The sequence below is a fragment of the Ochotona princeps genome, chromosome X (genome assembly GCF_030435755.1).
Source record: "Ochotona princeps isolate mOchPri1 chromosome X, mOchPri1.hap1, whole genome shotgun sequence".
Lineage (NCBI taxonomy): Eukaryota > Metazoa > Chordata > Mammalia > Lagomorpha > Ochotonidae > Ochotona > Ochotona princeps.
The window spans coordinates 103,506,267-103,532,874 of NC_080865.1; the positions used below are offsets into that span (position 1 = coordinate 103,506,267).

General features: G+C 51.1%; 4 protein-coding genes and 1 pseudogene across 5 annotated transcripts in view; all 5 read right to left on the reverse strand.

Annotated features, from left to right (window-relative positions):
• Positions 1-270: 270 nt before the first annotated feature.
• LOC131478623 (melanoma-associated antigen 8-like) lies at positions 271-1,750 on the reverse strand. Its single transcript, XM_058659124.1, has 2 exons — positions 1,707-1,750; positions 271-1,392 (listed from the first exon to the last, which is right to left on the reverse strand). Exon 2 carries the CDS (start codon positions 1,330-1,332, stop codon positions 376-378), a length of 957 nt encoding a protein of 318 aa, XP_058515107.1. The 5' UTR covers positions 1,333-1,392; positions 1,707-1,750; the 3' UTR covers positions 271-375.
• A 6,320-nt stretch (positions 1,751-8,070) lies between these two features.
• LOC101524070 (melanoma-associated antigen 1-like) lies at positions 8,071-9,525 on the reverse strand. The gene is made up of 2 exons (XM_004599876.4): positions 9,451-9,525; positions 8,071-9,132 (listed from the first exon to the last, which is right to left on the reverse strand). Exon 2 carries the CDS (start codon positions 9,067-9,069, stop codon positions 8,071-8,073), a length of 999 nt encoding a protein of 332 aa, XP_004599933.4. The 5' UTR covers positions 9,070-9,132; positions 9,451-9,525.
• A 3,531-nt stretch (positions 9,526-13,056) lies between these two features.
• On the reverse strand, positions 13,057-13,387 carry LOC101523003 (large ribosomal subunit protein eL43-like). The gene has a single exon (XM_004598552.3). It carries the CDS (start codon positions 13,342-13,344, stop codon positions 13,066-13,068), a length of 279 nt encoding a protein of 92 aa, XP_004598609.2. The 5' UTR covers positions 13,345-13,387; the 3' UTR covers positions 13,057-13,065.
• A 7,501-nt stretch (positions 13,388-20,888) lies between these two features.
• LOC101526370 (zinc finger CCHC domain-containing protein 17-like) lies at positions 20,889-21,659 on the reverse strand (annotated as a pseudogene).
• Positions 21,660-23,911: 2,252 nt separating this feature from the next.
• Positions 23,912-26,608, reverse strand: part of TMEM185A (transmembrane protein 185A) — a 40,719-nt gene continuing 38,022 nt past the window's right edge. For both annotated transcript variants that reach the window (XM_058659123.1, XM_004598550.3), the window contains one exon: positions 23,912-25,548. In XM_058659123.1, coding sequence (XP_058515106.1) covers positions 25,304-25,548 — 245 coding nt within the window. In that variant the 3' untranslated portion in view covers positions 23,912-25,303. The remainder of the gene's footprint in view (positions 25,549-26,608) is intronic.

The window sequence follows — 26,608 nt, forward strand, 5'->3', positions numbered from 1 at the left end:
AGAAAGAGCTCTTGCACTGCTGTCATTTGCTCCTCTGACTTCAACATAAGATACACTCCCCAGTTTGTGGCTAACGTGACAAAACTCTTCCCACTGAAAGTGCATAGCAGCAATAGATGTGTGACAACTGGGACTCCCCAACCCCCAAGATGTGATGAACATATTTACAAGCTGATAGTCAGGAGCCATGTTTTTAAAACTACAAAGATCCTCTTGTTGTACATCAATGAAACAAAACAAGACCACACAAACGCTACAGTGCATGCCCTCAACCCACCCTGGCCTTGTCGCACTCTGACCGCTGACCAGAGTCCTTAAGGAAGAATGGAACCGGATTTCCAAAGGGTGGGAAAAGTGGCTGGCAGTGAGCCTGGCTCAGGCTGCATCTCCTAGTCGGGCCCTCTGGTTCTCCTCTCTCAAAGCCTCTAGATACAGAGATGCATAGGATTCGGGCTCCACAGAATAATACGTGGCCAGGTACTGCAGGACTCTCATCTTGGTGGTTTCAGCATGGGTCCTGGGACCCCACAGGAACTCATAGCGAGCAGGATCACTGCAGGGCACCTGTCGGTACTCAATGTACCTTTCCCGCACCCACTCTTCAGTGAGGAGCCGCCGGGGCTCCCCGTAGATGTAGTGCTCCCTACCATCATATACTTCTAACGCACTCAGTGCTTCCCACAGCTCCTCCTCAGAGACACGGTTGCCGTTCGAGAAGATCAGGCCCAGGACCATGATCAGGAAGCTAGTCTTGGGCATGCTCCTGTCATGATCCTGCATCCCATTGTAGGTGAGGCCCAGGGCGGTTTCGAGCACATAGCAGTGACGAATGGGGTCGACTTGCTTTACATGTATGCCCAGGGCCACCTGGATGCACTCAGACACCTTCCTGAACATGAAAGGGAAGTACGCTTCGTACTGTTTGGTCACATGAGACAGCATCTCTGCCTTGGTGATCGGCTCCTTCAACCGATATTTCAGGAGGAGGAGCTGCAGCAACTCAGCCATCTTTATATCTAGTGCGTTCTCATGCTGGGCCCTAAGGTCTGCTGCATCCTGGCAGGCCTCTGCACCACCCCGGGATTCACGCCTTGCAGTGGCGGCACTGCCAGTGCCAGAGGAGGTGCTTGGACGGCTCTGAGCACGAATCGGGGGCCCAGCAGCAGACACTTCCCTTTGGGTAGGCAAGGCCAGGGTAGAGGAGGCGGCGGCAGTGGACTCGGGTTCCTGAGACACAGGAAGCCTCACCCACGCCCTGCCAGGCACCCCTCCTGGAGCCTGCAGGTCTCCCTCCATCCTGCAGAGCCGACTCTTCTGACGGTGAGGCATCATGGCTATCTTGGGGACAGCTGGCAGACAGGTGAGTGACAGCTGGGCGATGCGACCACCAGCCTGGGGAAGAGAGGGAGGGTGTGAGTGGCTCAGCTGGATACCACAGCCTCCCTCGATGGGAGAGATGAAGGCCCGCTTGCACGCCTTCTCTTTGGGTGGCGGGCAAGTGAGCACCACACGGGGCTGCTGTGCTGCTGCTGCTGGGACTGTGCCCTGAGGACAGGAAGGAGGAAGGGAGCCGCTTGGCTTCCCACGGGAGCAGCCATGCACACAGTGGAGGCCAACTTTCCCCTTACTGACGGCCGGCGGGGAGGGGTGCGATTGCATGCTGTGGGGTCACCTGTGTTCCGTGTCCGCTTTCAAGGGACGCTCACCTTGACTCCTGGCACTGCCTGGCCCTCTTTCTTCTCCGTGACCCGAAGACGTCACCAGGAGTGCGAGCTCCTGCAAAAGAAATTGTGGGACATTCAAGCTACACAGACTGCAAGCAGCCGCATTGGAAGCCCGGGTCTGACCAGAGGATGGGCCAGACACTGCGAAGTCCCCACTGTGCTGGGGTGGACCCATGCGTCCCCTCTCTGCTCGGGCAGGATCCTCACTCCCGATGTGGTCTGGACTCCACCCCCTCTGCTGGCTTGAGGCAATGCGTCTCCTCTTCCAGAGGACACAAAAGGCCCTGCGAGCCTCTCATGCGGCCATCCCTGCCCCTGGGCCACAGCAGCACATGGCCAAATTCACAGGCCCAAGCATCCCGGAGGGACCCTCCCGCTCAGTCCCCACCACGCCAAATGGCAGAGCCTGAATCCCCGGGTCTGTTTCCTGAAGCCACTCTCTTAAACCAGAGCCCTGTCCCTGTGAGCTGCCCCAAGTGCAAGCAGCTGGAAGGCAATGCACTCCTTCCCTCTGTCTTCCCAGGGCTGAGATAAGGGGCAGGGGGAAACTAGAACATTCCGTGTTCCAGGGAGGAGGTCCCCTCTGGCATCTCCTTGACAACCAGCACGCCCGCACCCTCTCTCTTCTGACCTAAGCCTAAGTCCCACCTAGCAAGGCCTGAGAATGCCCATGAGCAAGTATGCGGAGTCTCAGCCTGCCTGGAGATCCCTGCGGGCCCCGTTCTCTCTTCTGGGCTGCCTGTACCCCATCACTTGCTGTTGACCCTGGCACTGGCACACGAGAGAGCATGGGATCTGTGTGTCAGGTCTCCAGTTGGTTTCCCTGTGTGCGCCAGATATCACCCACCCAGAACAAGTTCCTCACTTCCCTGGTTGCACCCATGGGGGTTGAGGGGGTGCCTATGTTGTCACCATGTGTGTGGGGTCCCCAGGGATGGCAACAGAATGCCATCTTTTGGCCTGCAGGCTCCTTAAGTTCCCCCCAGGCCTTATTTCATCTGGAAGACTCCTGGCAGCGCGTGCCCCTCCTCATCCCACTGCAGCTCAGTTGAGCTGACCTCTCCCTGTCGACCAAGACCTCCACTGCCTTAGGACTCAGCACCTGCTTACCCCCGGGAGAAGCCAGTATGCCACGCAGGGCTACTCTTGAGTCAGTCCCCTAGGGGTAGACAAGAGGAGACATTCAGACTCCGTGGGGCTCCCCACTTCCTTGGCTGTGGGCATCTTCAGACCTCACCAATATCCGCCGATGCGCACCTTGGGTCCTGGCAGATCCGGGCACTCCTGCCTCTGCTGGTCCACTGTGCTGTTCTGGGCTACAGCGCCTGCCTCCTGGTGCAGATCCAAGACCTGGGAGGCCCAGGTGAGTGTGCACCACACCTGGTCAGCCTGCATGAGGTTTCCAAAGAGAAATGAGATTTCATGGGGCTCTGCCCTGCCCAGGTTCCTCAAGGGATGCATACATGCATACATGGGTCTCTCAGGGCCCCATGGAGCGACCAACTGCCTGTCCTCACGTGGGGGACTGTGCTGGGTTCCCGGACCGAGAGCAGGGCAGAATTTCGCCCTCCTTCTAGAACGGGAAGGTCGCGTCAGTCCACCACGGGGCCCTGTTTCTGGAGCCTTCACTCCCCCCTTGTCTGAGAGGGAGGCCCTCCCGTCTCTCAGGCCCCGCGGAGGGACTGTGTGGGATTCCCAGCACCGAGAGCAGGGGCAGAATTTCGCCGTCTTTCTAGAACAGGAAGGCCGCGGCCCTCTCAGTCCGCACGGGTCCTCCCCCCCTTGTCTGAGAGGAAGGCCCTCCCGTCTGTCAGGGCCCTGGGAGACGGACTATGTGGGGTTCCCAGGACCCAAAAAAGGGGCAGAATTTCGCCTCCTTCTAGAACGGGGAGGCCGCGGCCCTCTCAGTCCGCCATGGGCCTGTTTCTGGAGTCTGAGAGGAAGGCCCTCCCGTCTCTCTCTCGGGGCCCGCGGAGGGACCACAGAGCTCGGCCCCACGTGAAGCACCTCCCGGGGCTGACTGCAGGGCACGGTGGCCTCGGGCCCCAGTCTTGGGGTGACGGGGACCCCCTCACTGCGGTGTCTCTCAGTCCCGAACCTCGGCACCCTAGTCCTTCCTCCCCGTTTCCCTCCAGGAGGGCCCTGCAAAGTCCCAGGATGTGCCGTGGAGACTGGGTCCAGCGCCCCACGCCGGCCCTGCGGGGCACGGCCACGAGAAGAGCAGTGGGCCTGGGGCTTCCTGGGTTCCCTCCACCACGTCTCCGTTCCCTCAGCAGAGCCAACGCACGTACCTCAGCCAGTCACCTTGGACCAGGAGGCGGAAGTCGGGGCAGCACTCCCCATCCGGGTCACCGGGGGCGTCAATAACCCGTATGGGGGCGTTGCATTTCTCGGGGCCCCGGGTCTTCATGAGGCGCCTCCCCTTGCTGCCTGGTGCAGGCCGGAGCTCATGTGCTCTGCCGACGTGGGTCGCCTCCTGTCTGACCAAGGCTCTGACCCTAGGGTCCTCTGACGTGCCACTGGCCAGAGGGCAGTGGTGCGGCTCCCAGTGCTGCGTGGGGTCCTTCAGGGCCTGGCCCAATGTGGGTGGGGTACATCGTCTGTCCTGGGGGGCGGGGAGGGAGAGGGACGGTCCCCTGCAGGCTTCTGGCTTAATTGCTCCTGCAAGCCTGATGTCCCTGCCACGCGGGAGTCCCTCTTCCCAGGCAACTGTAGCGCCAAGGGTCTGCACGTGGCAGGCCAAGTGCTCTGTGGCACGTGCAGGGCTCCTGAGTGTGACCCTTGGACAGGAGGCGTGTCCCACCCCCCCATGCCTGCAGCAGCCAAACGCATCACCTACTTGAAAGGTTCCTGGAATATTTGCTTTAAAAATGAATTAATAAAAAGAGCACAGAGGGCATGCGTTTCCAAGATCTACTTCTAAGAACGACTGGGCCTGGCTCCACAGCTTGATCAGCTCATCCTCCCCTTGCAAGCGCCAGCCTCCCACATGTGTGCCGGTTCTAATCCCGGCAGCTCCACTCCCCATCCAGCTCCCTGCTTGTGGCCTGCAAAAGCAGAGGAGGATGCCCAAAGTCTTGGGACCCTGCACCCACTGAGAGACCCAGAGGATTGTCCTGACTCCTGGATCCCATGGGCTCGGTTCTAGCCATTGTGTCCATTGGGGAGTGAACAGAAAGGAAGATCTTTCTTGCTCTCCTCTCTGTAAATCTGCCTTTCCAATACAAATAAATCAATCTCTCTTTTTTTGTAAGGAAGTATTTCTGTGCTTTCCTCCCTCCTTCATTAATTTCTGTTAATAATTAGGATACCATACTTCCAGTTGATTTTATAATCATACGCTTAAGAGTCCACTGGATATCGTATTCATTTAGTTGTGAAAAACATGAACCACATTCGGAGTTTGCAACCAAAGTGCCTGGACAACGCACATTATGAGACAAATGTGTGTACATTCCTGAGTTGTTTTTAATCAAATTAAACTCATTTTTCATTTTTCATTTTTTTTTGTATTTGTTGGACAGCGTGAGGGACAGACATGCAGGTTTCATTCATCAGAAGTAGATTTGAAAATAGATGAAAGCATCATCTATTTTACGTAAAGTCTAAGTACGTAAAGTTGTAATCCCCTTCAAACAAGTCAGTCTGTACACTTATTGGAAACAAAAAAAGCACTGAATTTGGTCAGACCAAAGGGTACAGAAACGCCTGGGAATATTCATCAGGAATTCATCTGAGAAGGTCGCACTAGTAATTAGCTGGTAATCATTCAGTATCCAATCTATGCCAGCCAGTCGTTGCGGCCAGGACATTGGTCACTCTTCCACATGCAACCACCTACAAGGAAGTGGTCTGTGAAACCATTTCACGAGTGAAGGGCCTGCGGATACTAGGCTTGTCCTGGCATTTTTCCAGGAGAGTGCGGCTAGTAAGAGCTCCCCCATAGCCCACACCACTCCTCCTCCCCCCAGCCTGAGGCACACCCTGTGTCTCCTAATGCATGTCTCTTCTCCAGTTCCTACAGTGTCTCTCAGATAACCAAAGGAACCTAATATCCACGGCACAGTGGGCACGGCTGAAAGAGGAGGTGACTATGACAATGAAACTCGGTCCCAGAGCTCTCCAACACAGGCCCTCCAGCCTGGGTCCCAGGGTTCCTTGCGTGTGGACCCTCCCCAGGAGCTGGCAATTCCATCTGGTCTGTACAAGTGTGTTCTTCCCCTTGGCACCCTCTTTGTGCACGTCTCTGCCATCACGGGATCCTGGCTTGCTCCCTGGCTCATCAGTGGTGCCATGGAGCTGCCTGGGATCCCCACCTGTCTCCCAGACCTAGGACCCTCCTAATCATTGCAGGAGTGCCCTGGTTCCCCACAGCTCACCTTGGAGCTTCTGTAATGGGCAAGCCACTTCCAAGAAAAGGTTCGCTTTGGACAATTACTTACGGGTCTGCTCCTCCTCTCAAAGTGCCTAAATGCTCTGTCCTTTCCACATAGGTGCGGAGTGGAATGTCCTGCAGCCCATGGTCTACCAGCACTCTGGTTTTAACTTAAAATGCTTTCCTTTGACATGTTTGCTATAGAGGTGAGGGATTGGAGACCCTTGTGGGTCTCTGGGCAAGATGGGAAGGGATGGGGTAAGAGTTGGGCATGAGGCCGACCCACTCTCCTGTGACAGGGTGAAGCAGGAGATGTTGCACAGCTCCCTGCTTCCGGATCACTCAGTGCCAGGGGGAATAGATGGTACCGTGGTTTTGTCCCAGGGGCCCTGATGGGGGAAGAAAGTCCTGAGGCTGGTGCTTGAGTAGTCTGCACTGTTCTGATAGAGTACGGGCTTCTTTGCGCCAGATGCGAGATGCCACTTCCCAGACTTGCCAGCTGCCTATGACTGTTTCAGTACGCCCATAGCCTCAGATGCTTGGCGGAGAATTTGGCCTGTGGCGTTGCTCAGCCTGCTCTGCCTTCCACCTTCCCGAGAGGCACGCAAGGTCCTCTGTTGCAACAGAGAGACTGGCTGACTCACCTTCCATGAGCAGCCCAGTATGTTGCCTCTCCTTCCAGAGAGTCAGCAACGGGGGCACCCCTTTCCCCACAACATGTACCCCAAGGCCAGACCAGACATCCTTCCGGTGTTCCCTCAGGTAGGGGATCAGGTGGAGTGGACCCATCGGGCCCACTCCTAACAGCCACGACAGGGTTGGTCCCCAGATCTGATTCTTGCATGTGCCAGCAGGTGCTTCAACCCAGCCCAGCTCTGCCCATCGCCAGACCTAGCCTTGCCTGCACCAGTGGGCGCTCAAACCTGGCCAGGACCACCCCCAGACGTAACTCTCAGGCACACCAGCAGGTGCCACAGCCCGTCCCAGCTGGGCCCTAGTCCAGGCACTGATTTGTACCAGTGAGTGCCGTAGTCTTGCTGAGAAGACCCCTGTGGACCCCTTCCGCGCCTGCCCAAGACCCAGTCTTTCCTGTGCCTTTCCAGGTGACAGTGATTCCCCAAGAACCCCAACCTGCAGCCTGAGACCCAGCTCTTTCTTATACTTGGGGGGGGGGTGCTATAGCCTCACAGGAGAGAGCTCTGAAGCCCCTTGCAGCCATCCTCACAGCCCAGGCTCTCACGCTCAGCCGTGGGTGCTGAGGCCCAGCCCCGGGCAGCCCAGCCCCAAACCAGCCATGGCTTTTATGTGTGCCAGCAGGTACTGGGGCCTAATCCAGCCCAGCCTGCTCACAACTCACGCCAGTGACACTCCCTTGCACTGCTCTGCCTGGAGTCCCACCGGCTCACCCCAACTTCTTATACTCCCCCGCTTTTGTTTTGTTTGTTTGTTCCCAAATGTGAGAACATCTCTCCATCTTCCTCCTCCCAGGACGGTTACTGCCGCTGGACTCCACGTTTCTCTGGTAGGTGAGTGTGCCTGTCTCAGCATCTACAGTCCTAGCACGGGGCTTTCCAAAGTACAGATGCTCGGTGGATGCACAATGATTCAGTGAGGCTGTGAGTAAGCTAACTTGTTTATTAAGCCTTAATTCTTTTTACACTTCCATATAAAGCATTCTACAGTGCAGAGCAAAGCAGTGAGTGACCACGGAACTGCACATACACACATGCAGACACTGTTTCGACCTCTGGGTGACAGAAACACATTGTATGTATCAAATGGGTTGGGGAGAAAAGTAACTTCCAAGTAAGCTACACAGAAGGGTCACAAAAGCCACAGCCTGTGTTTCTAAGTGTGTTTCTAAAGCCCCTCTGTCCCTCTGCTAGTCAGAACTCTCACTGCCATCTTCCCTTGGAGAGCAACGACCAGGACACCTTTCACAGGGCGCAGCACAAGATGCTGGCTCTGTCCCTACCCTGCCCCCTCACTCCAAGTGGCCCTGCCTGCATCTGCTGCCTCAGCGCCCACTTCCTCATCTCTCACACCCCCTTCATTTACGCTTGGGCAGAATCTGGGGTCATTCCTATTGAACCTGGCCAAATACTGCAGGACTCTCATCTCGCTGGTTTCAGCGTGAGCCCTTGGACCCCACAGGAACTCGTAGCGAGCAGGCTCACTGTGGGGCACCTGCCGGTATTCCAGGTACCCATCCTGAACCCAGTCTTTGGTGAGGAGGTTCCTGGGCTCCCCAAAAATGCAGTTGTTTCTCCCAATAAGCAACCCCATCATGCTCAGAGCTTCCCAGAGGTGCAGCTCAGGGACATGCCCACCCCCAATGATCACCAAGCCCAGGACGGTGATCAGAAGGCCGGTCTTGGGCACGCTCTGGTCACCCCCCCGCACATCATGGCAGGTGAGGCCCAGCGCAGGGACCAGCACATACGCATTGTCAGTGGTGTCTGCTTGCTTCATCTCAATGCCAAAGATCAGATGGATGCAATCAAAGGCTTTGCAGAAGATCTCGGGGAAGTGGTCTTCGTAATATACGGTGACACAACTCAGCATTTCTTCCACGGAGATCGGCTCCTGCCTGCGATACTTGAGGAACAGCAGCGCTACCAAGTCAGCCATCTTCTCCTCCAGTGCCCCTTGGAACAAGGACTCTGGGTCTTGCAGGCACTGCCAGGAGCTTGGGCCAGCCTCGTCTTGGCTGCTGGAGCTCTCCTCCGACTGGGTGAGTGCAGGTGAGCTGGCAGCGGGGGAGGAGGCTCTGCGGGGACTCCCGGGAGGACTCCTGGACCCAGCAGCAAGCTCCTCCTCGTGGGCTGCTGCTACCAGAGCGGAGCAAGAGGAGGAAGCTGCAGCAGGGGCCTCCCCTTCTCCAAGCGTGGGAAACCCAGCAGCCTCTTCTTGGGCCTGACTGTCTCCCTCAAGCTTGCCAGGGACACTCTTCTGACCAAAAGGCATCATGATGACTTTCTGGGGGACAGCCGGATGAGGGTAGGCAGCAGCTGGGGATGGGGGCCCTCAGGCCTGGGGGAGAGACAGACGGTGTGAGTGACACCTGCTGAGAATTGCACCCCTGAGGCCGTGACAAATGCCTCCAACCACGCTTCCTCTCAGGGTAGGGAAAGAGGCCCTCAGAGGCCTCTCTGCTGCCGTTCTGATTCCCCTGAGATGTGAAGAGGTGCTCCCGTGAGAGACAAGGCTTCCCAGGAGCAGCCAGCTGGCCAGCCAGCAGTGTGCTAGGCCACAATGATGGCACCAGTGTTGGTCGGGCCAGCCGCCCTGTGGTCCCCCCACTTTGGGATGGGTAGGGCCCTGAGCCCACGTTCACAGGCTGCACCTCACCTTGGTTCCTGTCACTGCCTGGGCCAGTGTGTTCTGTGGGCCGAGGGCACCGCTCAGGAACAGCCCTCCAGCAGCGCCTTGCCGCAGCTCCTGTATGGGAATTGAGAGGATCCTGGGGCATCAGACCGCTAGCACAGCTCTAGTCCGTGAGGCTCACTGCAGGGTGCCCCACGGGTCTGAGCGTCCCCCTCTGCTCATGTGTGGGCTCCCCTCCTGTGCTCACTCACACCCCTCACCTTTGATGTACTTACTTAGGCTTCCACACATGGAAAGGGAAGAGCGCGTGCGTATCCCACATCCACGGTATTTAGAACAAAATGGTAGTTCCCGCCCTGCCTCTCCTCTTTCCTTCCCGCCCTCACTCCCACCTACGCCATTGCTCATTTAGCTTTTAATGTTTACAGTAACGTGCTTTCAACATCATTACAACCGGGACTTACATAAAGAATTCCACAAGCTGTAAGAAGCAAAGCTACCGGGCCTGGTATGGGAGCCTAGTGGCTAAAGTCCTCTCCCTGAACACGCCAGGATCCCATATGGGCGCCGGTTCTAATCCCAGCAGCCCCGCTTCCCATCCAGCTCCCTGCCTGTGGCCTGGGAAAGCAGTAGGGGATGGCCCAAAGCCTTGGGACCCTGCACCCGCGTGGGAGACCCGGAAGAAGCATCTGGCTCCTGGCTTCAGCTCAGCGCAGTTCCGGCCGTTTGGGGAATGAATCAATGGACCGAAGATCTTCCTCTCTGTCTCTTCCTCTCTGTATATTTGACTCTCCAATAAAAACAAAAATAAATCTTTTTTTTTTCTAAAGGAAGAGAAACTACTCTTGTTCAGTGCTACAGACAAGGGCTGTGCAAACAGTCAAAGCTAAAAATGCCAATCGCATTCACACCCATTACATTCTTCGTAATCTCTAAATTAATTACCACAGATCTTGGAAAACCCTTTGACGCTTTTGGGAGGCGCTGATTTCACTGAACACAACGATCTCCTACTGCGTCCATGTTGCTGGGAAACACCTGGTAGCCATCCTGTCCGGGCTGGGCAGAATTCCATGCCGGGTACACACCACGGCTTCTCTATCAAGCCGACCAGTCCTTTACATGAAAAACGTCATCTCCCTGACCCGTCCCGGACTGCCAAGCCCCGCTAGAAGCGCATTCTTGTGGTAGCTCTTTCAGACCTGAGAACCAGGCTATCAAAGCCGCGGGTCCTTCCTGGTGGCCTGGGGGTACTTCGAGTTTACCCCTGGCGTCCTAGTGGCCACCGAGACATCTCCCCTGCCCTTCAAGCGTGGCTTCCGAGCACAAGACCCAGACACACTGAAACGCCCCTCCCATCTTCTTCCGGACTCTTCTCACCAGACCCTGGCAGAGCTGGTCTAGTGAGAAGACCCCTTCTTTGGAGCATTTAGGAGACTTGTTTTTAGTCTCTCTGATAGGCACAGGTGCAAGACGAAGAAACACAGAGAGAGAGAGAGAGAGAGAGAATCTCCCTTCCAGTCCCCCGCCCCGCCAAACCCCGCAACACACGCAGACACACAGACCAAGGCTACAAGGGCAAGGCCCGGCCAGGAGAGCCCAGGAGCCAGCATGGGTCTCCCCTGCGGTGTCGGCGGCCCCAGTCCTCAGGCTGTCCGCAGCCGCCTTCTCAGGCACACTGACGGGGCACTGGATCCCAAGAGGAGCCCGAGGACTCCCATGCTGGCTTGGCCAGCAGTGCCTTAGTCCAGGGCCCTCGCTCCGAGGCAGCCACCACGCGGGTCACCGCTCACCTCTCCCGGGGCGCAGGGGTCCAGGGTGGGGCAGCCACACGTGGAGGCCTCCGTGGGGCAGACAAGCAGGGGCTGGAGGCCGACACTGCGGGCCCTGCCGCGGGGCACAGGCGGGACCCTCAGGGCCTCCCACCGCCTCCTCCCTCAGGCGAGGTCCGGCCACCCCCACCTTCGGCCGACCGAGTTCACCGCGTGCCCTCGAGGCTCGGACTGCCCAGGGCCCCGGATGCAGACAGGAGTGGGACAACACTGGAGAGCACTGGGCTCTTTGGGGACCCTCCACGTGCGACCGGGCGGGGATGCCTTTGGGCGCCGCTCAGTTTCTCACCAGAGCCCCGACCACAGAGCGCAGGCCGCCGAGCCTCTCTGCCCAAGAGAAGGGCAGCTCTCTGAGAGAACGCCTCTCACGAAAGCGGAAGTCAGGGGGCGTCCGCTCACGCCGGGCCCGGATCTTCCGAGGGCCGACGCAGCGGGTGCGGAATTCCCCCAGGACACCCTGTCTGCTTTCGGGGTCCTCACCTGTTGGCAGGCACACCTGCATTCCTGCCGCCTGTAGACTTGGGGCTCACCCCAGCGACCCAGGGTCTGCTCCCAGAATCCCCTGACAGTGCTGGTCGGCATATTCGGCAGAGGCTGACCACCCTACCTACGTCTTGGTGCCCCCTCCTTCCCCTGGGCTTCTCATCTTGGTGCCCGGCAAAGCTTGGGTCCCCGACTCGGGCCAGCATGTCCGTTCCCCTCAGAGCGAGGCTCTGGCACTCCGGTGTCTGGTCGTCCACAGAGAGGAGTGGGCCGGACTCAGTGCCGGCTGGGCTGTGGGCGTGCTCAGAGCAGGAAATGGGCCGAATCTCCTGGGGTGTGAGGGTCCCGCCTTTGGGGGTCCCCTCACTGCTTTGTCCCCTCACCCACGTCTTCTATCTGCCCCCCACTTCCCCTGCAGTGATTGGCCTGCTCGCGTTGCCTGCTAGTGGCTGCCTCTGGGTATCTGTTGGGGTAGGGTAGAGAGAGGGGATAGAGTGAGAAAAACAGAAGTGTCTTGTAGCATCTCATTTACTGTGCAAACATATCCAATAGGAGGAAAAGCTCCAGGTCCAATATTGGAAGCTTAATTTTAATTTATGCCTCCTACAAGGGTCAAGGGAACTTGGAACTTGGCATTGGAACGGAAGAAAACATTTTCGGACCAAGGTCTCTGATACAGCAGGATTCTCAAGAGACTAAATGATACACCCAATATCTACACAACTTTTTTTTGAATGTTTTCTTTTTACTCTGCAGTCTGTAGTTCTGAATCTGGGCTACATTTCAATACAGAAGCATAGAGGCGCTTGCATACAATACATTGTAGCTCACTTGAATGAGTACATCTGACATTTCATATAAAAGCATGTTTGCTTTAATATTTTGCATTTTTTGCCTTTTGCTTCTATTTTAAGGGAAGGAATTTCCAGTGTTCATCCTCTGGCTTAGATAGACAGTTTCCATCTTCTGATTCGCTTCCCCGATGCCTGACGTGTGGTGTTCCAGATTTTGGAAACACATTCCTGTTGTATCATATGAACGGCAGAAATCCTGTCACTTGAGCCATCACTTCTGACTCCCATGGTATACATTAGGACTATGATTCAGTGAGGGCCTTACAACTGTTTCATTTTTTTTAAGATTTATTTTATTTTATTGCAAAGTCAGATATACAGAGTGGAACATCTTTCATGTCTTGATTCACTCTCCAAGCAGCTGCAATGGCTGGAGTTGCACCAATCCAAAGCCAGGCGCCAGGAGCCTCTTCTGGATCCCCCATGTGGGTGCAGGGTCCCAAGGTTTTGGGCTGTCCTCGATGGCACCTCTACTGGTCTTTCCATTCCTTCAGTCTTTTGATCGCAGACTTGACTGTGACGGCAGAAGTGGTGTTGTACGTCCAGGCGGCCCTGGCCACCGTCTTCATGCCGGAGCCACAGTGCCAAATGCCCATGGCACGCCTCTTCATCTTGATTTTGCCGCAGAAGGAGCAGGTGTATTTGGCATGCTGGCTGATTTCAATCTTCTTCACCATCTTCCGGAGGTAGGCGCCGTAATGGGCCCTATATTTACCCACGATCCCAACCTTCTTGGTGCGTTTAGTCATGTCGAAGCCTCCGAGGTCCGAGCCCAGAAAGGAAGAGCAGCCGTGAGCAGGCGCAGTTTTAGGCAGGCGCTACAACTATTTTAAACTCGAGCAGTATGAAATAGGATGAGCCAGCCCTGAACAGGCACAGGCATGCTAACTGGTATTCTAAATGCCTCCTGTCTCTGTAAATTCCCATTTCACCTTAGTTTGCTGAAATAATTAGATGAATTTTCTTTCAGAGGCCTTTTCTGCACTCATAGACATGGCCAAACGTGTTTTTTTGTTGTTGTTATGTGTTAGATACAGCTTTAAAATTAATTATTCTGGGCCCGGCGGCGTGGCCTAGCGGCTAAAGTACTCGCCTTGAAAGCCCCGGGATCCCATATGGGCGCCGGTTCTAATCCCGGCAGCTCCACTTCCCATCCAGCTCCCTGCCTGTGGCCTGGGAAAGCAGTCGAGGACGGCCCAATGCACTGAGACACTGCACCCGCATGGGAGACCCAGAAGAGGTTCCAGGTTCCCGGCATTGGATCGGCGTGCATCGGCCCGTTGCGGCTCACTTGGGGAGTGAATCATCGGACGGAAGATCTTCCTCTCTGTCTCTCCTCCTCTGTGTATATCTGGCTGTAATAAAATGAATAAATCTTTAAAAAAAATTAATTATTCTGGGCTTGGCGTGGTAGCCTGGTGGCTAAAGTCTTCGCCTTGCATGTGCCAGGATCCCATATGGGTGATGGTTCAAGTCCTGGGGGCCCCGCTTCCCTTCCAGCTCCCTGCTTGTAGCCAGGGAAAGCAGTCAAGGATGGCCCAATTCTTTGGCACCCTGCACCTACGTGGGAGACCCACAGGAGGCTCCGGGCTCCTGGCTTCAGATCTGCTCCGTTGTTGCCACTTGGGGAATGACTCAGCAGACAGAGAATCTTCCTCTCTGTGTCTCCTTCTCTCTGTGTATCTGCCTTTCCAATACAAAACAAATAAATCTTTAAAAAAAACCTAAGAATTATTCCAAGGTTAAAAAACAAAAACTTTAATTTCTTGAATACAGTCTTATTTAAATATGCTATTAATTTCTTGAATGTATTTGCTCGTCTCCAGGTAAACATGGCCCATATGTGCTTCCCATAGGGAGTGGATCTTCATGTGACATTGTGGTTTTTGTATTTTTTTCATTTCTACTACTAATTGTATGCTTGATTTTTTTCTTGTTTTTCTAGGTCCTATAAATTTTAAAATCATTTATTTGACATTCTACCAATGTTTTGACATAGGTGCTCATTTCTATAAACTTTCCTCTTAATACTCCTCTTGCTGTATTTCATTAGACTGTTGTGTTTTTATTTCATTTGATTTCTTGCATTGCCTACTTTTCATTGACCCACATGCAGTTCTGTCTCCATGTACTTGTGTGTATTTTACAGTGTTTTTTTTTTTTTAAAGATTTATTTGATTTTTATTGGAAAGTCAGATATACACAGAGAAGGAAGACAGAGAGGAAGATCTTCCATCTGCTGAGTCACCCCCAAGTGGCCACAACGGCTGGAGATGAGCCAATCTGAAGCAGCAACTGGAAGCCTCTTCCGGGCCTTCCACGTGGGTGCAGGGGCCCAAGGCATTGGGCCATCTTCTATTGCTTTCCCAGTCCACAATCAGGGAGTTGGATGGGAAACGGCACCGCCAGGATTAGAACCTGTTCTCATATGGGATCCTGGCACGTGCAAGGCGAGGACTTCAGCCACAAGGCTCCCATGCTAAGCCCTCAGTGTGATTTTTTTTACAGGGTATGTCTTAGATAATTTCTAGCTTCACTCCATTGTAGTCAGAAGATAGGTGATTTCCATTTTCAAAAAATTTTGTTGGGACTTGTTTTATGGCCATGTATATGGTCTATCTTCAAAAATGTTCTATACACTGATGAAATGAGTATCTGTTTCTATACCTCTGAGATGAAATGTTCCATGAATACCTATTAAGTCCATTTGATATATTGTATAAGATGAATTCTATGGTTCATTTATTGATTGTTTTGGACAGTATGATTAATTTTGATCTGTCCATTCAGGAATGCATACTCTTGGAATTCTATATTTTATCTGTTTCTTTGATATATTAGTATTTGTTTTATAAAATTGTGTGGCCTAGCACTGTGTGTAAAATTGTATAGTATAGTGACATATTTTTATTTGATCTGTCCATCATTAGTGACCTTCTTGGTTTTTTTTTCCCAAGATTTGTTTATTTTTATTAGAAAGGCGGATATGCATAGAGAAGGAGAAAGAGAGGAAGATCTTCTGTCCGATGATTCACTCCCCAAGTGACTGCAATGGCTGGAGCTGAGCCAATCCGAAGCCAGGAGACTCTTCTGGGTCTCCCATGCAGGTGCAGGAGCCCAAAGCCTTGGGCCGTCCTTGACTGCTTTCCCAGGCCACAAGCAGGGAGCTGGATGGGAAGTGGAGCTGCCGGGATTAGAACCGGTGCCCATATGGGATCCCGACACGTGCAACGTGAGGACTTTAACCACTATGCTATCGTGCTGGGCCCTTTCTTCTTGGTCTGTTTTAAGTTTTTCACATAGTTTATTTTATCTGATGTAAAATAGCTACTTCTATTCATTTTTTATTCTAATTTCCTGTTTTCACTTTCAGTGAAATGTATATCTTTATTGTTGAAGTGTGTTTCACATAGGCTGCATATAGCTGCATCTTTTATTCATCCATCCAGTCTGTACCTTTAATTAATAGAATATTTAATCCATGTACATACATGTTTATTATTGCTAGGTAGTGACTCAGTTTTACCATTTTCCCATAAATATTCCTATTTGTTTTGAAATGTCCCATTGTGTTTTCTGTCTTCATGTTTCATCATGATGATTAATATCTTAATTTCTCTGTGTAGTGCATCCTTAAGTATCATTTGCAAAATTGCTTGGGTAGTGATGATCCCATGGGACATCCTTTAAAAGCTATTTGTTGCTTCTGACTTGCACATTTTAGAATACTCTCTTTTTTTTTAAAGATTTATTTTATTTTATTGCAAAGTCAGATATACATAGAGGAGGAGAGACAGAGAGGAAGATCTTGCATCTGATGATTCACTCCCCACGTGGCCGCAATGGCTGGAGCTGAGCCAATCCAAAGCCAGGAGCCCGGAGCCTCTTCCGGGTCTCCCATATGGGTGCAGGGTCTCAAGGCCTTGGGCTGTCCCCTACTGCTTTCCCAGGTCACAAGCAGGGAACTGGATGGGAAGGGCACTGCTGGGATTAGAACTGGCACCCATATGGGATCCTGGCAGGCTCAGGGCAAGGACTTTAGTCATTAGGCCATGGCGCTGAGCCCAGAATATTTTCTTTCAAACATCTGAGTATGATGTATGTTATGACTATCTTTTCTGATTATACCTGTTTCAAATTCTGTATTTTCCTGTATTTGGATGTTCATATCACTGTAACTGGGTAATTCCGCACTATTTTACAGAATAAGGTTCCTAAGTATTTCTTTCTCTGTAACTTGAGGAAACTTTAAGTCACATATATTGGTCATTTGATGGTGTCTCATACATCCCACACACTGTTGTTATTTTTGGCTGTCGGTTTTATAATTATTTCTCAGATATTTCCAAAGACTTTTCCTGTAGATAAGGTATTGTTTCTTCTGCCTCACATAATTTGTTATAAAAGCTTTCCACTTTTATTAGATTTATTAAGACTTCATTTCTTTTTCTTCTGTATTTCTTCTGTATTTCTACCCCATTTCAGAATGTCTCATCCATGTTGTGTACAGATTTCCTGCTTTCATGCAACTATTTCTCTGTGTTTACAAGTAATCTTAGAATCATTCTTTTGAACTCATTTTCAGGCATTTCATTAATCTTTGCTTTTTTCATTGCTCAATATTAATACATTGTTGTATTCCATTCGGGGGAGTCATATCCCCTTTCATGTCTATATTTCCTGTATTTCTGTGTTGGTTTTTATGTATTTGCAGGATAACATGTTATCTCCTTTGGGGGATATATGTGTGTGTGTATAAAATATATATAATTTGATTGAGGGCATTATTCTGAAATGTGCCTCTCACGTGTGGATAGTACTTGAGGCTTTCTTCTGGCTCCTACACTGTATGCTGGGTAGGGCCATGGTGTACTGTTTATTGTGGCATGAGAATCCAGAGTCAAAAGGCAGAAGTTCAAGTGGGATGTGATATAGCACTTTGGCCTCAGTCAGTAAGGGGAGATATTGAAATCAGCTAGTGTGTTCACAACCCCAGCCTTTCTCTATGCCTAGATGTAACACAGATTTACAACACAGAGTAAGCATACAGTGCTGGGCACCTTATCAATCCAGGCACACACAGCATACAGAACACAGAACACTGACTCACTTCATAATATGTCCCTTTGATCCTCTGTGAGATCTGCCCCCAGTGCACAGGGAGCTGCAAGGATCAGCAGTCAGACCGCACAGGTGCACAGAAAACTAGCCACAACCTGTGTCCCTCCCTGCCTTGTGACCTTTGCGCAGAACTCCTAGGGTGCAGAGTCCATCTTCCACAATCTGAGCTCCTTTTCCCTGCTGTGAGCTGCCTGGCACCATTCCCTGAATCATCACAGAGATCAGCTTCACCTGAGCTGATTTAGTCTGATTCTTTGATGGAGGGAGAGAAGAAAGCAATGTGACCTCCTTTCACAGAGCGAAGTGTATCAGCTGCCTGCAGTTCTCTGCCAGGCCAGGCCCAAGGTCACTGGTCATTTAAGTTGTGGGACCTGCTCTCACCTGCCTGAAGATGGTGATTTTCAGCAAGTCACCGACTGTGTATAAACAGGAGTTGCTTACTGTGCACGGCCCTCAGCTTCATGCCTGCCCTCTCTCCTCATGGCTCTGAATTTCCTACTGTGTTCAGTGATTTTCTACTGAAATTTTTTCTCAATCAGTCCTTTAAAAATATTGACTTTCCTTTCTTTTCCTGGTACCTGATGTCACTACAGTTTCTCCTGATTCATCCATCTTTGCTTTCTTTTTCTTTGTCTGAGAGAAGCTAAGTAGGAAAAACAGAAAATTCAAATGATAGAATCAATCAAGAGGGGCTGATATAGCGAACAGTGAGCCACGATATCTTACAATTTGGAGATATTTATTCGTCTGTGTGTGCCAGGAATTTAACGAGAGATCTGAAGTTGAGCCAACTGACTCACACGGTAGCAAATGCAAGGTAGATCAATGATCTTGCTTCATATGTCTGATTCAGTAGTCTGTTGGAATGCCGAATATAAGCTCAGTCTTCTAACTGTGGTCACTGTCTGTCATCTCTAGCATAGCAGAATGGTGTTGGGGAATGGAAAACATGAGCACCACTCCTACCATGTTCTCCTTGCTGCCTCATTTCCTCCTGCTGCTGTGCTGGATGTGGCAGGGACCACCCAACAGTTGGTCCCAGACAGACCAATAGGAAGGGGCCGATCCATGTGTGAGCTGTATGTGGGTATGGACGAGCCATGGCTGGGCTGAAACATCCAACAAAAAGAACCAGAATGGGGTGAAAGCCAGCCAGGAAAAGCCACTCTTCCTGCTAGGACAGGAGGTGAACTGAGTAGGGTTGGCTCAAGGACCCCCTGGTATGCGCAAAATCTGGCATTGGGAGGGGTTCTGATGGAGGAGCCTGGGCAACTCCTCTGGCAGGACACAGTCCCTGCAGGTAAGCGCAAGAAGCATGATAGGAAACAGCCCAGAATAGGCCATGGAAAGTTTCCCACTGGCACACATTCGGCACGGGTCAGGGGCAGACCAGGCTGAATCAGTTCATGTCATCCACTGGCAAATCCGAACACCAGAACAGAGTGTGGGTTGAGCCGGGTTTGGTTGCGACAAAACCAGTACACATTATGGAATGCCAGGGTGAGGTTGCCTGTACTGGATATGAATGCAACACCCATCCAGCACATGTGAGATCCAGGAAGGGAGGGGCAGAGCTGGCAGGGGGATTAAGGGGCTGGTCCCCTCGCCGGACAGCTACTCCCACTGGACAGCGTGGGCTGGGATGGGGACAGACCAGACTAAGCAAGGCTGCAACACCTGTGCGCTGCATGTGGACTGGATCAGGGAAAAGCCAGGCTGGGCTGATTATTCCTGCTGGTGCAAGCATAAATTAGAATGGGTGAGGGATGTTTGGGCTTAGCCGCAGCACCAGCTGGCAGAAGCTGGCACTGGGGACTAATTCTGTCAAGTCAAATCACAGAACCACCTAAAGAGTGTATAAACCGGGACTGAGAGAGACCTGGGAGGGAAAAAGTGGGTTCCCCCTTCTTGGGTCACTAGTCCCGCGGGAGGGCATGAAAACTAGGACGGGGCTGGGGTGGCTAGACAGAGAGGCACTCAACAACATCCGTGAAGGCTGGATTGGTTGAGTTGGTTAGATGGAACTAAGCTTTAATTGACAAGTACAAGAGCCAAATGGGATGGGGGACAGACTGGTCTACTGCTACACATACTGGCAAATCGGGGTAGGGGGACGGGCCTGGTGGGGGTTATTGTGGGTCGCCCTGACTAGGCTGCAGCTCCCACTGGTTGATGTGAGGGCCGAGTATGTGCTGGGCAGAACCAGACTGGACTGCAACACCCATTGATTCCAGTGCTACTTGGGACTGAAAACAGAAATAACCCAGCAATTGAAACCACCAGCTGATCGGGGTGATGGACTGTGCCAGGCCCTGTGCTTGCTAGAACATACAAGAATCTGGTCTGGGAATGCCTCAAGGTTTCTTTGGAGATCTCCTCAATCGAACTGCTGGACTCGGAACTCTAACCAAGAAAAGACAGAAGACAGAACAGGTCAATCATTCATCTCAGCTATATGTTGGCAGTGAAATATGGGGCAAACGGAGACTTTATGCTGGCCCATATCAATCAGTGGATGACCTCGTCGAGCGAAACTGGCAGCGATTCATAACTGGAGAACTATTAAAACCACTTGAGCAAATATCTCAGAGCATGCCCCACATCCGGGACTCGGGGTGGGCGGGAAACCGGGTGGGGCTTCTCCCTCAATATCCCCCTTTACCTCAGATACATGATGGAAACAATATGGACATAATAGTATTACCCACTTCCCTATACCCCCTGAACCTTTTTTTTTTTTTAACTGCAATTAACTATGTAAAGATTGTCAACAACAATACAATAAAATAAAAAAATAAAAAAAAAGGAAGGGGCCGATCACTCTAACTGTAGCTGGATCCTCTTTCACATCAGGGCCTGTGGACTTAGTTTAGATTCCTGTGCAAGAATCCAGCTCTGACAGTGGCAGCTGGGGAGAGTAACAGAACCTCCCAGTGAATGAAGGAAATTGGGTAAATGAATAGGTGAACTGCAGTGGTCACTGCAAAGTAACCAGGATTGATATGGAGACAGTAACTCTTCTAGGCAGCTGTTTTTGCGCTTTTAACTCCCAAACCTGCCTGGGCACTGAGAAAAGGCATCTCCCATGTTAGTAAAGTCAGCGGGATGGGATGCCATATGAAGTTTTCCAGGAGACTGTGCTGCATGGTACAAGATTCCTGGTTCCTTATTCTCAGCCATCCCCTCTGCTCTTCCTCCTCACTCCTTCTGCTGCTTCTTGTATCTCTTCCCCCTTTGCTGCCTTGCTGTCACTGCATGTGTGTCTGACTCTCTTGCCTGTGTAGCTTTCAGAGTCGAAGCTGTCAGTCAGATGTTTTCCTTTCTCTGTTTCTTTTTTCCTAGATTTTTTTGTGGGGCCAGACTTCTTAAATTCTGCTGAGTTTTTCTCTCCCTTCTCCTCTTCCTCAACAATCAGTGAATATCTGGTCCCACCTGGATGCATGAAACAGTCTCTTGCAAAATGAGTTTTACAGCCACACTTCTTGCAGGTGGTGTTCGGACCGGCCTCAAGGGTGATCTTCTGCCCAGTGTAATCCTGGAAAAACTGTCTCTCTTCTTGCTCAAGGATAGCACTATTGGGATTCAGGTCTTTCCCAGTTCCTTGGTTAACAACTGTCATGGAGACGGACACTTTCATTCTATCATTTTCATCTCCTGACCATTACCTTTACCCACACTTCGTCTCAGAAATCTACAACCTCAGAGGGCTTATCCACCCAACAGGATAACATCTGAGATTGATGGACCAGACCTTGCTTCCAATAGCCTGAGATTTTGATAAAGGCTCCATAATCTGTCACCAAGGCAACCTCTCCTTGAAAAACAGTGTAGAGAGGTGGCAAGTTTTCCATGGTCTCAGGCCTTCCTGAATTCATTGTTAATGTTGTATTGCTCCTGCAATTCTCTTCTGCTAGACCTCATTCAGATGTCTCAGGATGAGCTTTACACCTCCCTGCCATTGCATTGTGCAAAATACCAACTCTAGTCAGCCTATGTTTATATGTCTTTATCATATGTGACCTCCAAAAAACTAAGGTAGTGGTTATACATTAGTTAATGTAAATGCTGGGTGCAGTCTTATGGAGCCCTTTCTGGTTGTTTTTTTTTTTTTTTTAAATCAAAATCTAGCTGCTGCCATCAAAACTGAGATCTTGTCATTGGTGATAAGTATTTCTTACATGGGGCTTCCATCTTGTTCTGCTTAGTGTGTATGTTAGGGAAGAGCAGCAGCATATCTGCTGGCAAGGAGCTGTGCAAGGGTATTAGTCTGGCCTACTTTGAGATCTAAGTCCCCTCATTCCCCCCTCTGTTTATGGAAACCATGACCACAAATAAGGGTTAGGGCAACAACTGCTCTGGCTTCTTCAAGCTTAGTAGAGGTGAAGTTGGGGCTCATACTCACACCACGGCTCCAGAAGGTGGCCTTTCCAGAGTACCTCAATACCAACATGCAGGCACCATTCCATCCATCTTGTATCTAGCTGAGATTTTGTATTCAAAGCTTGATTCAGAGAAGCTGGTGCCGGTGTACTGTCTGCCAAAGACAGAGATACCTGATACCTTGATGTCCCACACATGAAGCTGAGCAGACTGAAGGTTGTAGCAAATGATGGAAGAGCAGCATCAGGACATTGTTCAGTCAAGACCATGGCAGAATTTGGAAAGGAGCTGCCCTCCAAAGACTCTACCTACTGGATTCCGGGTACAGAGCTCAGTTATCTTAAGATTTTTTTAAATTGGAAACTGAGATATAGAGAGGAGGAGAGAAAGAGGAAGATCTTTTATCCACTGATTTACTCCCCAAGTGGCTGCAATGGCCAGAGCTGTGCTGATCTGAAGGCAGGAGCCCGGAGCCTCTTCTGGGTCTCCCATGTGGGTGCAGGGTCCCAAGGCTTTGGGCCATCCTTGACTGCTTTCCCAGGCCATAAACAGGGAGCTGGATGGGAAGCGGGGCTGCCAGGGTTAGAACTGGTGCCCATATGGAATCCTGGGCATGCAACCTGAGGACTGTAGCTGCTAGGCTACCACACTGGGCCTGAGCTCAGTTATCTTCCAGACATTTCCATGGATCAATAAAGCCTCTATTCTTGAGATAACATGGCCCCAGTACCCCACAACCCTCTTGTCATCACAGGTAAGGCATACTGGTGCCTTGGCTCTGCCATTTCTTAGCTTTAGGGAGATTACTTACCTCTCTTACCCCGCCTTTTTTTTTTTTTCAAGATTTGTTTATTTTTATTGGAAAGGCGGATATACAGAGAGGAGGAGAGACAGATAGGAAGATCTTCCATCCCATGGTTCACTCCCCAAGGGACTGCAATGGTTGGAGCTGAGCCAATCCGAAGCCAGGAGCCAGGAGCTCTTCCGGGTCTCCCACGTGGGTGCAGGGTCCCAAGGCTTTGGGCTGTCTTTGACTGCTTTCCCAGGCCAAAAGCAGGGAGCTGGATGGGAAGCGGGGCCACCGGGATTAGAACCGGGGCCCATATGGGATCCCGGCACGTGTGAGGGGAGGACTTTAACCACTACACTATTGTGCAAGGCCCAACCCCCATTTCTTTATGGGAAAAAGTACAAAGTTCAACCTGCTTTCTGGGGTTGGAGGACTCAATTGAATTTATAGGTAGCAGCAAGTTCCCTCGTACAGTCATAACTACTGCTGTTACTTGAGATGATTTTTGCAAGGGCCAGGGTCATAGCTAATGACTGCAGAAAGGCCCCATTGGGGGACTTTGGCTATCTCCATAAGATCTTTCAGACAACAGCAAGTGGATTTTGTTTCAATCTTTGTGAACTGTTAACTGAATTAACATCTTACTAAAATGTAGCGATAGCAAGGGTAAGTTAGACGACAACTGTAGAGCACTTGGTTGACCCGTGAAATCTTTAGTGGTTGCCTTGTCCAAATGCTTGAAGATCAGTGCCAGGGTAATTTCCAATGCAGACCATCTTGGAACCCAAGAAATGCTCTGGAAAGTATCTTGAGGTGTAACCATGGTGGTCTGGCATTACCAAGCCAATGGAAAGAAGCCTGCCCTCCCTCCCAATCGCATTCCCTTTTACCCTCCATATAGCCTTCTGGATGTAGAGCCAGCCCCACAAGCCTCAGCTGTCCAGAGTAGCTAGGGGCTACCATTCACACTGGCCGAGAATCACTGGTTTCCCTGGCCTTTGGTGCGACAAGATGCAGTGCACCTGTAAAATGAAGAACCTGTTTATTGACAGCGAAGGGGAGCAAAAATAGTGGGCTTAGCTATTTTCTTTTTTACACACAGAACAGAAAAGCCTACACAATTCTGTTTCCCCCTTTCCCTTCATTCAGAACAGGCCAGTGCCCGGGGTGGATTGAAGAATCCGTGGGACTTGAATTACACCTGATATATGCCATTTCCCAGCTGTCCAGATTAACATCCTGTACATCCTCCTGGATGGAAATGTCCACATTTCTTTTCATCTTCCCTTAAAAGTGATCTATTTACTTTCTTACACAGGATAGTTCACTGAATATTTGAATCCAGGGCGGAACCAGAAGTACCCAGAGAAGTTGTGCTCATGTGTGACTGCCTCAAGCCTGGGCTAAAGTGCTTTTGTTGCAGGCATACAGAAAGCTCTGGACTTGAACAGACTCTGCTCCACACATTTCTGCTCTTTCCACACTGCTCCACAAAGTCCTGCCTCAGGGAACACTTTGTGGATTTTTGCTAGCTGGTATCCAGCAGACCACATGCTGCTCCTCACAGCTGCTCTGGCAGAGGCAGGTACTATGTGCACAGGGGAATGTCAGGGTGTCCACGGCATGTCCGTTGCAGGTGTGGCATCCCCTGGGGCACCACTACGATGCCATCACCTTCTCCTTCTTCAGCAGAACACACCATCTTTAGCATAAGCTTGTAAAAAAATACTTTAACAGGGTATACTGTACAGAACTAGGATTTGACATTGTATATTACAAGGCTAAAATATTTGTATAAATACTGTACAGGCATGGAGTCACTCCACTGGAATGGGCTCATTAATGCGGCCACTAAAAGCTGCTATGGGTACTCCCAAAGCGAACTACTTCACAGTGGGAACAGGAAAAAAGATGACTATGCTGTGTCTATACACATCACAGGTGCATCCAAAATATCTTATAGATCCCACCAACCGCCCACAACCGGACACTCAGTGTTATATGTGCAGGCAAGCCCAATGGAAAACATTTTTAAACACTTGGTATAGAAATTTTAGCACTTTGGAAACTCCCATGTAGATTGATTTCTCCTTCTGTGAGCCCACTAACACAGCCATTCCCTGGTGATTATGGAGCCAAGCAAGCACCTCCGGCACCCACCAGGGGGAGGCTGGCCTCACCTCTAATGCTCTCTCTGGCATCCACATCCCATGGACACCTGACCCAGTCCCCTGCCATGTCTGCGTCCCATAACTGTAAGTGGCTAATTGGCACTGAATGCAAACAAGGCATGAGATGGACTTCCCTGGAGGCCCAGCTCCAGTTCTGGATCTGAGCTGGAGGGTGAACAAAAGGCAGAGAGAAGTGCAGACAGAGTGTGTCCCAGTTCACTGATACTCTGTCTCTGTAAGTGGCATTTAGTCTGGCATTTCGATATTCAGTTTGGGAGGTGGGAGGACATATTTTCCAGGGCTCTGGGTAATAACTACTCTGGCCTTCTTTCGAAACATAGGAGCAATTTTAGGGGGTTCTGGAACTGGAGTTTCTTCTGTTTCTTCATTGTCTTCATGATGGAGGTCATATGAAATGTTTCCATATTCTCTCAGAAATGGGAAGATTTCCAATAGAAATTGGCAGAAGTCTTTGCGAATTCCAAACCACCCTGAAAAACAAAAATGCTCTTTTTCACATGCTAAGATCCACTGCTTTTTTGGGAGCAATTCTCTCTTCCCAATGAAGAATATATATATATGTTTTACTTCACCCAGATTCTATAGAAATGAAGGCAGTCCCAAACTTGAGTGCCCAATATGGACAAGTGTAGCATATTGCTCCAGAGTTCCTAAACGGAGATCCTGGTTCTGTAGTGATAGCATTCTGTAGGTCCACCACTTCCTAATCAGAAATCGTGGGATGAGATGGGGCCAGAAGAATCCTTAGCCTGGCCCAGCAGGGATTCTGGGTGTGCTCGCACTTGAGAACTATTACTCTAGTTGAGGGGCCAATGCCCTTGGGGCCTAGATTATTTCACTGCCCTATCATGTATGCTGTACCAAGCTCAAGAGGCAGTCTGAGCTCATGAAGTCACCTCACAGTTATATTCCTGAGGCCCTACTCTCTCTGGATAACATGGGGACTCTCTGAGACCTGTTCCCCTTCCTGGGAGCCCAGGACTACCAGTGCCCAATGCCTTCCCTGAGTACCACAGGACAGTGCACTCAGTGCCATCTCTCCTACAGCGCAGGCAGTAAGCATGGCTTGGGCTGGAGGCTAGGTACTAACCCCATCCCTACTGGCTCTCAGAAGAACAACATTCTGAGGTTACATGCAGTGGAACTCAGTTTCATGAGAAAGGAACCTTCGTCTAAGATAAGTTCAAAACAGCATGCTTTAGGGCCAGGATTGTGGTATAGCTGGTAAAGATGCTTCCTGTGGCAACAGAATCCTATATAGGTGCCAGTTAACGTCCTGGCTGCTCCACTTCCAACCCAGCTCCCTGATAATGGCCTAGGAAAGTACACAAAGATATTCCAAGTGTTTGGGTTGCTCTTCCTACATGGAGACTGGGATGAAGCTCCTGACTCCTACCTTCAGGCTTGCCCATTACAGGCTGTTGTGGTCATCTGAGGAGTAAATCAGTGGATAGAAAATGTGCCCCTCTCCCTTCTCTCTCCGTAACTCTTTCTAAAATAAGCTATAAAATATGTGCATAGCATGCAGGT